At 37.0% G+C, this 13,945-nt stretch overlaps 1 protein-coding gene across 1 annotated transcript in view; it reads right to left on the bottom strand.

Moving 5' to 3' along the window:
* Positions 1-13,945, bottom strand: part of LOC102392527 (transmembrane protease serine 11C) — a 68,809-nt gene that overhangs the window by 30,523 nt on the left and 24,341 nt on the right. Inside the window, exons 4-5 of the mRNA XM_006079839.3 lie at positions 2,434-2,501; positions 898-1,061 (exon numbers count right to left, since the gene is read on the bottom strand). Of these exons, the coding sequence (XP_006079901.2) occupies positions 898-1,061; positions 2,434-2,501 (232 nt within the window). The remainder of the gene's footprint in view (positions 1-897; positions 1,062-2,433; positions 2,502-13,945) is intronic.

Below are 13,945 nucleotides of genomic sequence, written 5' to 3'. Positions count from 1 at the left end.
TTTCCCTTGATCATATTTGTTGTAGCAGAGAACTGATAGCCTAGCTTAGATGTGCCAGGCATTGGCTGTACTTTCATCAAGACCAGAGAAACACTGATTATCCTGGGAAGGGAGAATGTGTGTCCCTGTCTTTTAGAAGCCGTCTTCCACAATATTGTCACATGACCAAGAACAAGAATTAGAGTATATATAGGAGTGAAACAAATGAAGTCCATTAAAGGCTTATCAAGAAATAAATTTGCTGTTAAGGAGATTTAAACTCAATTTCTGGAATTTGGGAGTCTAGATTCTTGAGACATCCAAAAGAACTTAGGGAGAAATCATGACCCACAGAAACAAGCCATAAGAGTTTACATTTAAGATTGCCTTGTTTTGCAAAGAAAACTTGGAACCCAATGTGACTCTCCTTGGGTACTATTAGATACTCTGTCATAGAGCCTTTCTTCTCACATAGCTTATCCAACCTTTGATGATTTCAAAAACAAAACCACAGAGAAATAAAACAGCTCTCCAGCTTATAGAAAATTCACCACCAAGAATATATTTTTGGAAACTCATCTGCTAAAAACATGAGCTCACATAGTAAAGAAACAGCACTATTTGGCACCCTGATATTTGAGTTCACGCAAAGAAAACTTGGGACTTATATTTGGGACCATGATAGTTTTTTTTTTTAATCTATAATTAAGTAAAGTTTGATTTCAAGAACAACGGAATGATATTATATTAAAAATTGATTAACACAGACCTTAATTACTTTAACAGTGGTTAAAAGTAATTACCATTATCTATTAAATGATAATTAAAGAGAGCAGTATTGTTTTCAATTGCACAACAAAGCACCACACTCAAATTAAAAGATGAAAATTATTCTGCTCCATACATAAAAAGACTTACCTGAAAATCTAAATGAAGAAGAATCTATATATAATGACCCAGTTTTGCCGTTTAGCTTCTGACGTAAAATAGTTTCGATCTTATCTCGAAATTTTGCAGAAGTATTTGTATAATAAGATTTAAACTTAAGCACAGTGTGTATTACCACCTTTCCTTTAGCTCGGCTGCAAAACAGAAAAAGACAAAGAAATTATACTTTATTACGGAGTCTCTATCATTTTTAGTGGAGTCATTCTATCCTTTGGTTATCAGAGTTCCTGGCAGTTTTCCAGTTCCTTTAAAGGGAGTGAAAATGGCACTTTGTTGGCATGGTGAACAGTAAAGGGAGACTGATTTAGACTCATGGGAACTGACTTTGTATTCTAGATCTATCATTTGTCAGTTCATTGACTATGGCAAGGAGCACTGTACTCCATACCGTTCATCTCTATAACGTGTGCATGCTTAGTCGTTCAGTGGTGTCCGACTCTTTGTGACCCCATGGACTGTAGCCTTTTCCAGGCAAGAATACTGGAGTGGGTTGCCGTTTCCTTCTCCATCTTTATAATGGGGATGATAATGCCATTTACTGGGTTATTGTAAACACCACATAAGATAATGTATATGGAGGTGTTTTTAAAAATCTCAGAATGTTATGGGACAATTATTTACTAACATAAAGGTATCTATGTTTCATAAATGCACTATGGACCTTGTAGGAAGAGCCAATAGCAAATAATGAAATGAAATGTAACAGGGAAAGATGACAGAATCATTTATAGTTTTTTTTCTTCTTTATTGGTGGAGGCACAATTGCAAGACTGGGTCAAGTTCTCTTACTGTGAATATGTGAAAAGTTTACTTTTCTTTGGGCAAAGCCAATCACAAACACAGATGGCCTAAGGTCTCTTTCTCACCCCAGCCTTAAAAAAACCCTATTGTGCTTTGTTTCAGGGAAGATAAAACAGTTCTGGCTTCTCTTCTCTGTTGCAAAAGACTTGAACATTGTCTTCCTTGTCTGTTCAGTTTTGTCCGGTGTAATTTGTGCTTTGACAGCCCTGTGATGGGAACAATGTTGGCATGTTTATTGGAGGAATAACAACAGATCTGCGTGGATATCAAGTGTTATATGAGGATGAGGGTATGAGATGAAGTCAGAGAGAAGCCAGGTCATATCAGGTAAGATGATATATATCTTTGAGATATTAGCTACTCCTGTGTCAGACATTCTGTACCTGGTTCTCTTATCTTATCCGTTCTTTCTTATATTGAAATCATCATCTCATTTAAATTTGCTCTTTGGCTTTGTGTCTTCCAATGAAAAACAAGTCCATTTAACCCTTACCTGATATTCTTCATGAGCTGGAACTCGTGGTTCTGGTTTAATAATTTCCCAGCAGACCTTGAATATATTTTTTACATTTGAAACTGCTAGTGGTTTTGAAGCCCTAGATTTAACCTTTTCATTATATACTATACAAAGATATTCTGTTAAATATAAAATATGAAAGCAAAGGAAAATTTTATTTTTTGTGCATTTCAGGCTGTTTTACATACCTTACTTGGACAACCTGGGATGTGATATACTGTCTTCTCAGTCTGGATCCATGAAATGTTTCATTTATCTGTTAAAAGTAATATGAACAATGACTTATTTTTTAATTTTCATTGTGGAGAACTTCAAATATATGTGAAAGTATAGAAAGAAAAATGAACCTGACGTACCCATCAGTCAGCTTCACCAAATATCAATAAATGACCAAATCAGTTTAATTTTCTACTACTCACATCCTAGGAATTAAATAATTACTTAATATCATCAAATACATAGTGTTCAAATTTCTCTGGATCTCATTTAAAAAAGAGATGGAATGTGTGTTAAACATGTATTTTTTTAAAATTACCTTTATACTGGCTCAACTAATTCACAAATATTCTTGAATCAATAAATTGTGTGACAAAGTGAGGCAAAAATATTTGCTTCCTTCCCAACAGTATGAAAGGAAAGAATATTGTTCTCTTATTTTGGAGAAGTAAATTCAAAGGTCCACCTGATAGAGTTTATCTTTCATGTTCAGACTTCTTGTGAACATCAATGCCACTAAACAGAAGTGTCCCCAGAAGGAGGAAATGTTTCTAATTTATTTTTGTACTATGGAAGCTCTTTCTTCATATCTGAACTGCAAACCATTTTCCCTGATCTTTCAGTTATGTGCTATTGGTAGGTTCAAAGCAGTATACATGGAAATCGCTCAGAGAAATTTTATGTAAGAGTCATTTTCTCAGCTGTTCTAGATTTAACCTAATGGATAATTTATTGCAACAGGATCTTCACAGAGTACAGGACAAAATTTGCACTGTCCATAGTTTTTATTTTGGCAAAGATAATGCTTCAAAAACAGTCACTTATTATTGGAATTGCAGAGATTTAATATATCTTTTTTCTCTGGCTCCAAAGCAGGTGGAGGTATTCATTTATTCAATAATATCTACTGAAATAAAAATACAAATTAATTAGATAGATCCATACTTTCTAGGAGATTCAACGAAGGAGAGAGATAATAAGCATCAGATCAGATCAGATCAGTTGCTCAGTCGTGTCCGACTCCTTGCGACCCCATGAATCGCAGCACACCAGGCCTCCCTGTCTATCACCAACTCCCGGAGTTCACTCAGACTCACGTCCATCGAGTCAGTGATGCCATCCAGCCATCTCATCCTCTGTCGTCCCCTCCTCCTCTTGCCCCCAATCCCTTCCAGCATCAGAGTCTTTTCCAATGAGTCAACTCTTTGCATGAGGTGGCCAAAGTACTGGAGTTTCAGCTTTAGCATCATTCCTTCCAAAGAAATACCAGGGCTGATCTCCTTCAGAATGGACTGGCTGGATCTCCTTGCAGTCCAAGGGACTCTCAAGAATCTTCTCCAACACCACTGTTTAAAAGCATCAATTCTTCAGCGCTCAGCCTTCTTCACAGTCCAATTCTCACATTCATACATGACCACAGGAAAAACCATAGCCTTGACTAAGACGGACCTTTGTTGGCAAAGTAATGTCTCTGCTTTTGAATATGCTATCTAGGTTGGTCATAACTTTCCTTCCAAGGAGTAAGCGTCTTTTAATTTCATGGCTGCAGTCACCATCTGTAGTGATTTTGGAGCCCAGAAAAATAAAGTCTGACACTGTTTCCACTGTTTCCCCATCTATATCCCATGAAGTGATGGGACTGGATGCCATGATCTTCATTTTCTGAATGTTGAGCTTTAAGCCAACTTTTTGACTCTCCATTTTCACTTTCATTAAGAGGCTTTTTAGTTCCTCTTCACTTTCTGCCATAAGGGTGGTGTCATCTGCATATCTGAGGTTATTGATAATAAGCATACAAAGAAATAAATATATAAATATGATAACGAGATAGTGTTAGGTTATATTGAAAATGCAAAATAACATAATGTAGTGATTCAGCGGATACTGTTTGAATGATAAAATAAGATCCTTTTTAAGATATTTGATTGAGACTTGAAAGATGCAAAGTTGATAATCAAGGGGAGAAGAATATTCTAGATGGATTGAACAGCAGGTGATATAATCCCAGATAAAAATGAGATTCATATTTGAGGGAGAGCAGTAAAGTTGTGACTCAAGTAAAGTGAGTAAGGGAGAGTGTGTAAGTTGAGGTTGCCCTGGTAAATAGCAATGCCATTACAGAGAGCCTATTTGGATAAATTTGGATTTGGTAATAAATTTGGATGTTATTCCTAAATATAATGAATGGAGGAATCCTGACAACATGGTAACTAAACTATCCTGTATTTTTCTTCAATTCTCTATTCCAATCTGCCACTCCTGGGGGGCAGGTGGGATTGGGTTTTATAGAAGTCCTACAAACAGGAAGGTGATGAGAAACTGTTTTCCATGGGTCAGGGAAGAACCTAGAGAATAATCTGAGAGTCCTGTGCAAGGACAGAATCATAACAGGCCCTGGGAAGATCTTGGCTGACAGAGGTTTGTGAATATCCAGGGATAAGTTTGACACTGGAACATGAGACTGTGTTTCCATGAACCAACAGAGGTCACGAAGGAACTGCAAAGGGGGATGAAGCTTTTTTGCTTCTGATGCTGGGAGAGTTCTGGGTAGAAAGTGGGAAGCTGGAAGACTTCCTCCTGGGTCCTTGGTGAGGCAGGAGGCCTGCTGCCCCAACTTCAGCCTACAGGATTTAAGAACATCTCATCTTCTATCTTGTAGGATTGTCTCCAATAACAAGGCAGTGACCTGAATACACCAACAAGGAAAAATGATAACACAAATAAGGAAACCCAACAACCAGAGAAAGGAAATAACAGATTAGGTCTCATCAAAACAGAACTTCTGGAGGAAACAGCAACCTAAACCACAATGACAAAAAAAGCACTCATGCCAACATTCAGGTAGGTTAAAAAAAGATGATATAGTATTAAGAAGCACACTTTTCAAGTTAAAATATTTAGTGAGTCAATTTAAAAAGACGAGCGTCATTCTTGAGATACAAATTCGTGGCCTAAAAGGCCAGAAACAATATATACTCTAAATGGTAAAATTTAAAAAGAAGAAAACAAAGAGAAACAAAACAAAACACTTCGATCATGATTCCAAAAGTGGTTATGAATAATAGAATCTTGAAGACAGAAAAAATTATAGTAATGTAAGTAGTAGGACAAAGAGGTTCTGAATTAAAGAAAGATCAAAATCTGCATATTCAAAGAGACAGACTGTGTTTCAGGCAGATTTGATATATCAGAGGACTATTTTCAACTTTCAGATACAAAGAAACACTTCTACCAACTTCCATATTGAAGTTATATTGTTGGCCAAAATCTTGGCTTCTCTGCCCACTGAAGCTGAATAAAAAAATATGGAGACAGGGTTTGTAGGAAATAGAAAAGTGGCTTTAATTCTCAGCTGGCCGAGAGGGGAATACAGTAAGCTCATGCCTCAACAACTGTGCCCCCTCCATGAGAAATCTAGAGGCTTGTATCAGTTGAGGCTCACAGTCAGGAGTCAGTGATGAGGAACAAAGGTGTTAGGATCTTGTCAAAAACAGTCATAGGCTGGTGTCAGTAACCCAGTAATTGAGTCTGGCAGTTCAGTGACTCTGTGGCCTACTTTCTGAAATGTACCTGCAAGAGGATGGGTGTTGTAAGGGTAAACAGCAGATACAGGCTGTATTTAGCAGAGTCAAAGGAAAATAGGTGTGAAGTATAGCTCCTGCAAAGTTAGGAAGCAGAAAAGCAAACTTAGTTACAGACATGCAAAGTTAGGAGAAGTTAAAGTAAAAAAAAAATAAATAAAAAAACTAGTAATGTTCAAGCCTGCTCACTGTTCTCTTTATTTTCTTTGATCTCAGGAGAAGGAAAGACTCATTCCTCTTTTCTTCCTTGTCATTGCGACAGTTAAAATATATTAATAGAAGAAATAGAATCAATTTCATCTGTAACATTTGAAGATGGAAGCTGGTGGAATAATAGCCTCATATCTGAGAGAAAAAACTGACAATTCAACAATCCTATTCCCAATCAGGACATAATCGCTCTTTAGAGTAAAAGAAAGATAGCTATGGATACTTGAAAATTCAGTAGCATAGTGTTCACACAGAGACACGTGTATCCCAGTGTTCATCGCAGCACTGTTTATAATCGCCAGGACATGGAAGCAACCTAGATGTCCATCAGCAGATGAATGGATAAGAAAGCTATGGTACATATACACAATGGAGTATTATTCAGCCATTAAAAAGAATACATTTGAATCAGTTCTAATGAGGTGGATGAAACTGGAGCCTATTATACAGAGTGAAGTAAGCCAGAAAGAAAAACACCAATACAGTATACTAACGCATATATATGGAATTTAGAAAGATGGTAACAATAACCCTGTGTATGAGACAGCAAAAGAGACACTGATGTATAGAACAGTCTTATGGACTCTGTGAGAGAGGGAGAGGGTGGGAAGATTTGGGAGAATGGCATTGAAACATGTAAAATATCATGTATGAAATGAGTTGCCAGTCCAGGTTCGATGCACGCTACTGGATGCTTGGGGCTGGTGCACTGGGACGACCCAGAGGGATGGAATGGGGAGGGAGGAGGGAGGGGGGTTCGGGATGGGGAACACATGTATACCTGTGGCGGATTCATTTTGATATTTGGTAAAACTAATACAGTTATGTAAAGTCTAAAAATAAAATAAAATTAAAAAAAAAAAAGAAAAATATATGACTAAGGTTTTTAGGAAAGCAAAATCTAAACCAGAATTGGAGTCTTTATAGAGGGGGAGATGAAGAGGAGAGGAAACAAATCGAGCAATGAAACCGGAGGGGTGTGTGTGAAATACAACGAATGTAAAATTGAAATGCTTGCAGCAGAGACAGTGTACTTTAAGAAACAGGCTAACAATACTTCAGCAGTTGCAGGGCTATCTCTGCAAACCTACTTATTAGGAATGGGAAAGGAGGACAGAAGAGGAGAGGAAACAATGCTTCAAAGCCCTATCAGTGGGGAATAGGAATGTGAAGAGAGAAGAAACGTGCAAGTATGTAGAAGGCCTCCTATTCTTGGATTAGGGTTTAGGTAAGGAGAATAACATCTTGATAGGGATAATAATTTTTTTTAATAATAGACAAATATTCATCTAACTGGGTTTCAGGAAAGATAACTTAACTATTAACTAAGTACACTGAAATTTTCAAGAAGGAAAACACAGAATGAAAAACAATGAAAATCAGCAAGAATAAGGAAAAGAAACTAAAAAATACATTATTTACTTAAAGCCAACTGAAGAAATGAAATCAGGTATACTACCTGCTACAATTAATGAGAATAGATAAAGCTTTGTTATTAAAGAATCTATCAAATTGCATTCAAAATTAAAACCTAGTTATCTATTATTTAAAAAGAATCATACTTGTAAATAAAGGGATAAAAGACTGTTGAAAAGAAGCTATGAGAAAGAGATGGTATACAATTAATGTGGCACTCAATATAGAATCCAAAAATAGAGCCCAGGTTATATAGGGACTTAGGATACAACAAGGATGGCATTAATTTTATTTATTTTTCAAATTAACATTAAAATTTTATTTGGAAAAATGTAGTTTAAATTAGGGAAGATCTAGGTTTATTTCATGTTTGCACCTGTGTACTCACTGTTTAAGGACCACAGGTTTGAGTTCTAAAACACAGAGATTCTTATATAGTTTATTTTGTATGATTTCCATTATAAGAGAAAAAATGTGATGTATATTTATGATTTTATATACTGCCTTATAAAATATGTTCCCAGTACAAGGGAACTTCCATTTGACCATTTATTGAAATATGTGTAAATGAAATATGTGTAAATACTGATGGATCTTGAACAGACCTATTGTGGTGATCATTTCACAATATGTATATACATGGAATCATGTTAGGCACCTGGAACCAACAAAATGTTGAAAGTGTTAAATGTCAGTTACATCTAAAAAAAAGAACTGAAACCTTTAAAATATTTTGCATGTCCAATGACTGGAAAACTTTTCCACACACTGGATTCTGATTCCATAATACCAAGACTAATTTATCCTCCTCTGCCACATACTTCCAGTGTTGATGTTCATGATGTATTCATCATCATTTTAGGGCCCTGACCCTCTTCCTCATATAACAGTGTTAATTTTCCTGTGAGATGCATAAGTTCTAGAAGCTATATGTGCAGTAAAGAGTTAACTCAGTAGGCGTAGGAACTTTGTACATTCATTCCAAAGGAAAAGAGAGACCCTTGAGCGGCTTCTGAGAGATAACCTTTGAACCTTGGATTATCCTGCCTGAGAAGTGTCTTGTAAACCTGAGGCTTTGGGAGAAGGCAATGGCAACCCACTCCAGTACTCTTGCCTGGAAACTCCCATGGACGGAGGAGCCTGGTAGGCTGCAGTCCATGGGGTCGCTAAGGGTCGGACATGACTAAGCAACTTCATTTTCACTTTTCACTTTAATGCACTTGAGAAGGAAATGGCAACCCACTCCACTGTTCTTGCCTGGAGAATCCCAGGGATGGTGGAGGCTGATGGGCTGCCGTCTATGGGGTCGCACAGAGTTGGACACGACTGGAGCGACTTAGCAGTAGCAGCAGCAGTAGACTTCAAGTTAACACAGTGATCTGTGAGGGATGCTTGCTTTTGTTTGCCTGGGGCTCTGGTCAGGGTATATCAGTTTCACCTCTGGAGGGGCTACAGATTAAACAGTTAAGGTCAGTCATGTGGCCACTCCATGCTTATGTGGTTGGTGACTGTCTCCCAGTAATTACACTGGATGCCCTAAGACTTGGATGAGATTCACTGCAGGTGTTGGCAATATTTCATACTTCAAGCATTTTGTGAACAGGGCTAGTAATTATATGTGGCTTATGAGTTGTTATGATGATTATGCTTAGAACAGTGACAGACACTGTTCAAAAAAAACAAAAAAAAAGCCATATAAGGGCTTGTTAAATAAAACTAAGGGTTGAGAACTGGAAAGCCAGAGTTTAGAACTTGAAAACACGTATCAAACATCAGATATGGGATGACAGAGTTAAGAGCAAATACCAAAGGGTCAAAAGGCAAAGATCTGGAGCAATAAAGAAATAAACACACAAGAGATACACACAAAATGTGAAGTAGAAGGAAATTTGATTTGGTTCGGCACATAGATCCCAGTTGAAACAAAAGTGCTAGAAGACCATCTTGTTGGGTTCTGGAGAATCCTATAGAGAAGTAGGATTAGGTATGTGTGCCTGCTCAGTCCCTTCAGTCATGTCCAACTCTTTGTGACTTTATGAACTATAGCCTCCCAGTTTCCTCTGTCCATGGGATTCTCCAGGCAAGAATACTGCAGTGTGTTGCCATGCCCTCCTCCAGGGAATCTTTCGACCCAGGGATAGAACCTGTCTCCTTTATCTTCTGCATTGCAGGTGGGTTCTTTACCACTGAGCCATTGGAGAAACCCAGGATTAGGTATAGAGCCTGGCAAATAAATCTCTCCTGCCTCTAACACTTTGTTCTGTAGAATTTTTTTTTTTTTTTAAAGAAGGAGTGGAAACATTAGTTGTTTTGGTGAAGGAAGAATGTTGTGCTTCTCCTTATGAAACGGTAGCGTTTTAAATCACAGGGATAGGTTGAATTATTGAATAAGTACTGCAAACTCAACTGGCTCTCTATACTTGGAAAAAAAATACATTTGGGCTCCTACCTTGTACTAATTCTGGAAGAGGAAATGGCAACCCACTCCAGTATTATGTCTGGAGAATACCATGGACAGAGGAGCCTGGCGGGCTACAGTCCATGGGGTCGCAAAGAGTAGGACACGACTGAAGTGACTGAGAATCACCTTGTACTAAATTATTTCTGTGTGGATAAAGACTTAAAAGTAGGGGGAAAAACTCCCAAGGAAATTGGATACACTTCTTTTCATGGGCTGTGAATTCCATTTGAATCAAGACCAAAAATTCAAAAAATTAAAATAAAGTCAACATAAGACCACACAAATAGTCAGATGGTAAAAAGTACATTTGGGAAGATATTTGCATGTGAATAGTAAAGAAAGTTTTAACATCTATAATTTACAGAGATATTTACAGATTAACAAGGATAAACAAAAGACACAATAGAAAAACTGGTCAAAGAAAGTAACAGGAAATTCACACACGAGCAAGCCCAAATGGTCACTATGTAGAGAAAAAAATTCTCAACCTCATTACTAGTTAGAGAAAATGCAAATTAAATTAACAATAGCATATACTTATCAAATTAGCACAAAGTTAAAACTGTGTACCTGTTGCTGGGGGGCAGGGGGTGGTAGAGGAAGAGTACTCAAATACACAACTAGTGGAAGTGTGAATTATTTCAACCCTTTGGAAAACAATCTGGCAATGTTTCTTAAAATTAGAAATTCTCATCTGATTAAGAAATCTCAATCTAGAAACCTATCAAATGTATATAAATATAAGGATGTATATACAAGGACATTTTTGCAATGTTGGTTATATTAGTCAAAACCTGAAAATAAAGTAAATAACTAAAAATACAGAAAAAATTGAATATATTGTGCTACATCCATACTGAGGAATATTATGCAGTCATAGAAAAGAATAGATTAAACCTTTACATTGCATTGGAGAGTATCTGTGAGATATTGCTGAGAAAAGCAAACAAATTTCAGAAGATTGTGTATAATATAAACCTTCTTCAGTAAAATACTGATAAACATTCCTATGGATTTTCTTTTCTATGTAGGCTAATTAATCAAGGAGGAGAATAAGAAAGGAGATATACCATTTTGTCGATATGAATTACTTGGAGGTAGAGTTTGGGGATGTATGTAGAGGGAGAGGAAGGAGTGGGAAAAAATAGGGAAAAAAGCAAAAGGAGGATTGAACTTTAAAAAAAAATCCATTTATGTGTTTTACCCTATCCTTCCACTTACATAAGTTTTACTTTTATTTTTTATGTGTACATCTTTATATAAATATGAATGAACTTGGACATCTTTGGAGGGTTTTAAAGTTGGTAAGTGATGTGATTTGATTTTCATTTTTATTGTAGGGAGATTAGGTGAAAGCAAAGAAGCCAGTTAGGAGGCAAGTGTAGGGGTTTAGGCAATAAAAATAATAGGGGCTGCAATTAAGGAGAAAAATAGATAAAGTTATATTTTGGTGATGGAGTCAATAGAATGTACTAATTTGTTGATTGAGAAAAGTGTTTCTTTGTTAAGTGTTTAGGTTAAGCAGGTGGGTTAATTTTGGTGTTATTTACTGAGAAGTGTAAGGCAGGAGGAGAAACAGGTCTTGGGGTAAAGATCTAGAGTTCCCTTTTTGGAGTCATCAATGTTGTTGGCTTTTAAAATTTGGATGAGGAAGTTAGAGGTTGTACAGACAGAGAAGAAAGGAGATGAAAGGAAGAGGTAAGAAAGAGAAGGGAGGAGGTGAGGATTGTCTGGAAAATGCAGAGGGGATCACTTATATTTAGAGATCTACAGATGATAGTGTACATGCATGGTGAGTCACTTCAGTTATGTCCAGTTCTTTGCCACCCTATGGACTGTAGCCCACCAGGCTCCTCTGTCCATGAGATTCTCCAGGCAAGAATACTGGACTGGGTTGCCATGCCCTCCTCCAGGGGATCTTCCCAACCCAGGGATTGAACCCACAATTCTTAGATCTCCTACATTGGCAGGTGGGTTCTTTACCACTAGCGCCACCTGGGAAGCCCTACAGATGATAAGGAACCACCCAAGGCAGCTGGGAAAGGCAGCTAGTGAAGAAGAAGGAAAAATGAAGACGGATGTGTCTTAGACACCAAAAAGAGAAAAGGAAGAAGGAAAAAGATAATGGGGCTAAGCTCAAGTAAGAAGTGACCATCAGATTTGGCAACAGTGAGGTCTTTGGTGACCTCTATAAGAATAATTGAATGGGGTAGAGAGAAAGAAATTCTAATTGGACAGGGTTAAATTGAGAACAGGTGACAAGGAGGTGGAAACAGCACAGAAATCTAAAATTTTCAACAAAATTTTACTGAGAAGGGGAGAAGGAAACTGTTGCTGGAGGAGGAAAGAGTCAAGAGCAATCTTTTTAGATGAGAGTGTGTGAGCTAGCTACTGATATCACTGAAGAACAGACCATGAAATACTGTACTGCACTCTGAAAGAGCAGTATCTTATTTCCTGTAGAAAAGAAAGTGAAAGTCATTCAGTTGTGTCTGACTCTTTGCTACCCCATGGACCATACAGTCCATGGAATTCTCCAGGCCAGAATACTGGAGTGGGTACACTTTCCCTTCTCCATGGGATCTTCCCAACCCAAGGATGGAACCTAGGTCTCCTGCATTGCCAGCGGATTCTTACCAAATGAGCCACCAAAGAAAATCCTATGAAAAGAGGGAATAATGCAACTACTTATATGCTCAGAATAATGCACCTGTTGTTAGCTCTCCTAGGCTGCAGAAATATTTCTGGTTATCTACCTAAGCTATTTCATCACTTTTCTTCTCTCACTCCTTCCTAACCCCCTTCCCCCTGACTTTTTATTCTCCTATTTCCCCAAATATTATTTGAATATGAGGGAAAGTTTGGGACAATTGTACAGGGAGCATACCTGTAGCTGCAAAGTAAAGACACAATGACAAAATTCGTACCACAGATTGTGATTTCTGTAGATATTCAGAGATGGGAGACAACATTTTGAGTTGGAGTGGTTAGATAATAGCATCCTAGAATTGACAGTAATAAATCCACAGATTCATGGATTTAAATCTATAAACCACCTTAATCTTAATTAGTCCTGTTCTTCAAATAAGTAAACAGAATCTTGCCCAAGCTAACTACTTATGTAATAGAGTGATTATGCCAGAAATGCAAGCAATATTACTTCCTATATTTTCCAGATGGCTAGCTGATTGTCCTAACAATACTGAATTTGAAATAACATCCTTATCATAAACTAAAGGATTGTACTGAATTTTTGATTAATTTGCACAGGATTGACATAATTAAAATAAAGTTACATGTTTTTTCCCCTTATTTATTCTTTTATATTGTTTAGCAAGATTTCATATTTTTATTCATATAGATTGTTTATAATTTGTGTTAGTTTCATTCATGTATATTATATAGATTTTGTTGCTATTAAGTGAAGTTTAAAAATAATATTTATATTTTGTTACTTTTGGTAATTAAGAAAAATATTACTTTTTATATGTTGGTCTGGTAATTGGCCACCTTACAAAACTCTACAGTTGATTCTAATAATTTTTCAACTAAGTCTTTTGAGTATTTTAAGTATAAAGAATACTGTCAGTAGGCTTCCCTGGTGGCTTAATGGTAAAGGATCTGCTTGCTAAGGCAGGAAACACGGGTTCATATCCTTAGGTCAGGAAGATCCCCTGGAGAAAGAAATGGCAACCCACTCCAGTATTCTTGCCTAGGAAAACTCATGGATAGAGGAGGCTGGTGGGCTATATTCCATGGCGTCTCAGAAGAGTTGGACACGACTTAGTGTCTTAACAACAACATTATCAGTAAATA

Source organism: Bubalus bubalis, chromosome 7 (genome assembly GCF_019923935.1).
Source record: "Bubalus bubalis isolate 160015118507 breed Murrah chromosome 7, NDDB_SH_1, whole genome shotgun sequence".
In the NCBI taxonomy this organism is placed as follows: domain Eukaryota; kingdom Metazoa; phylum Chordata; class Mammalia; order Artiodactyla; family Bovidae; genus Bubalus; species Bubalus bubalis.
The sequence above is the reverse complement of the archived record's forward strand: the minus strand, read 5'-3'. Positions and strand labels throughout refer to the sequence as shown.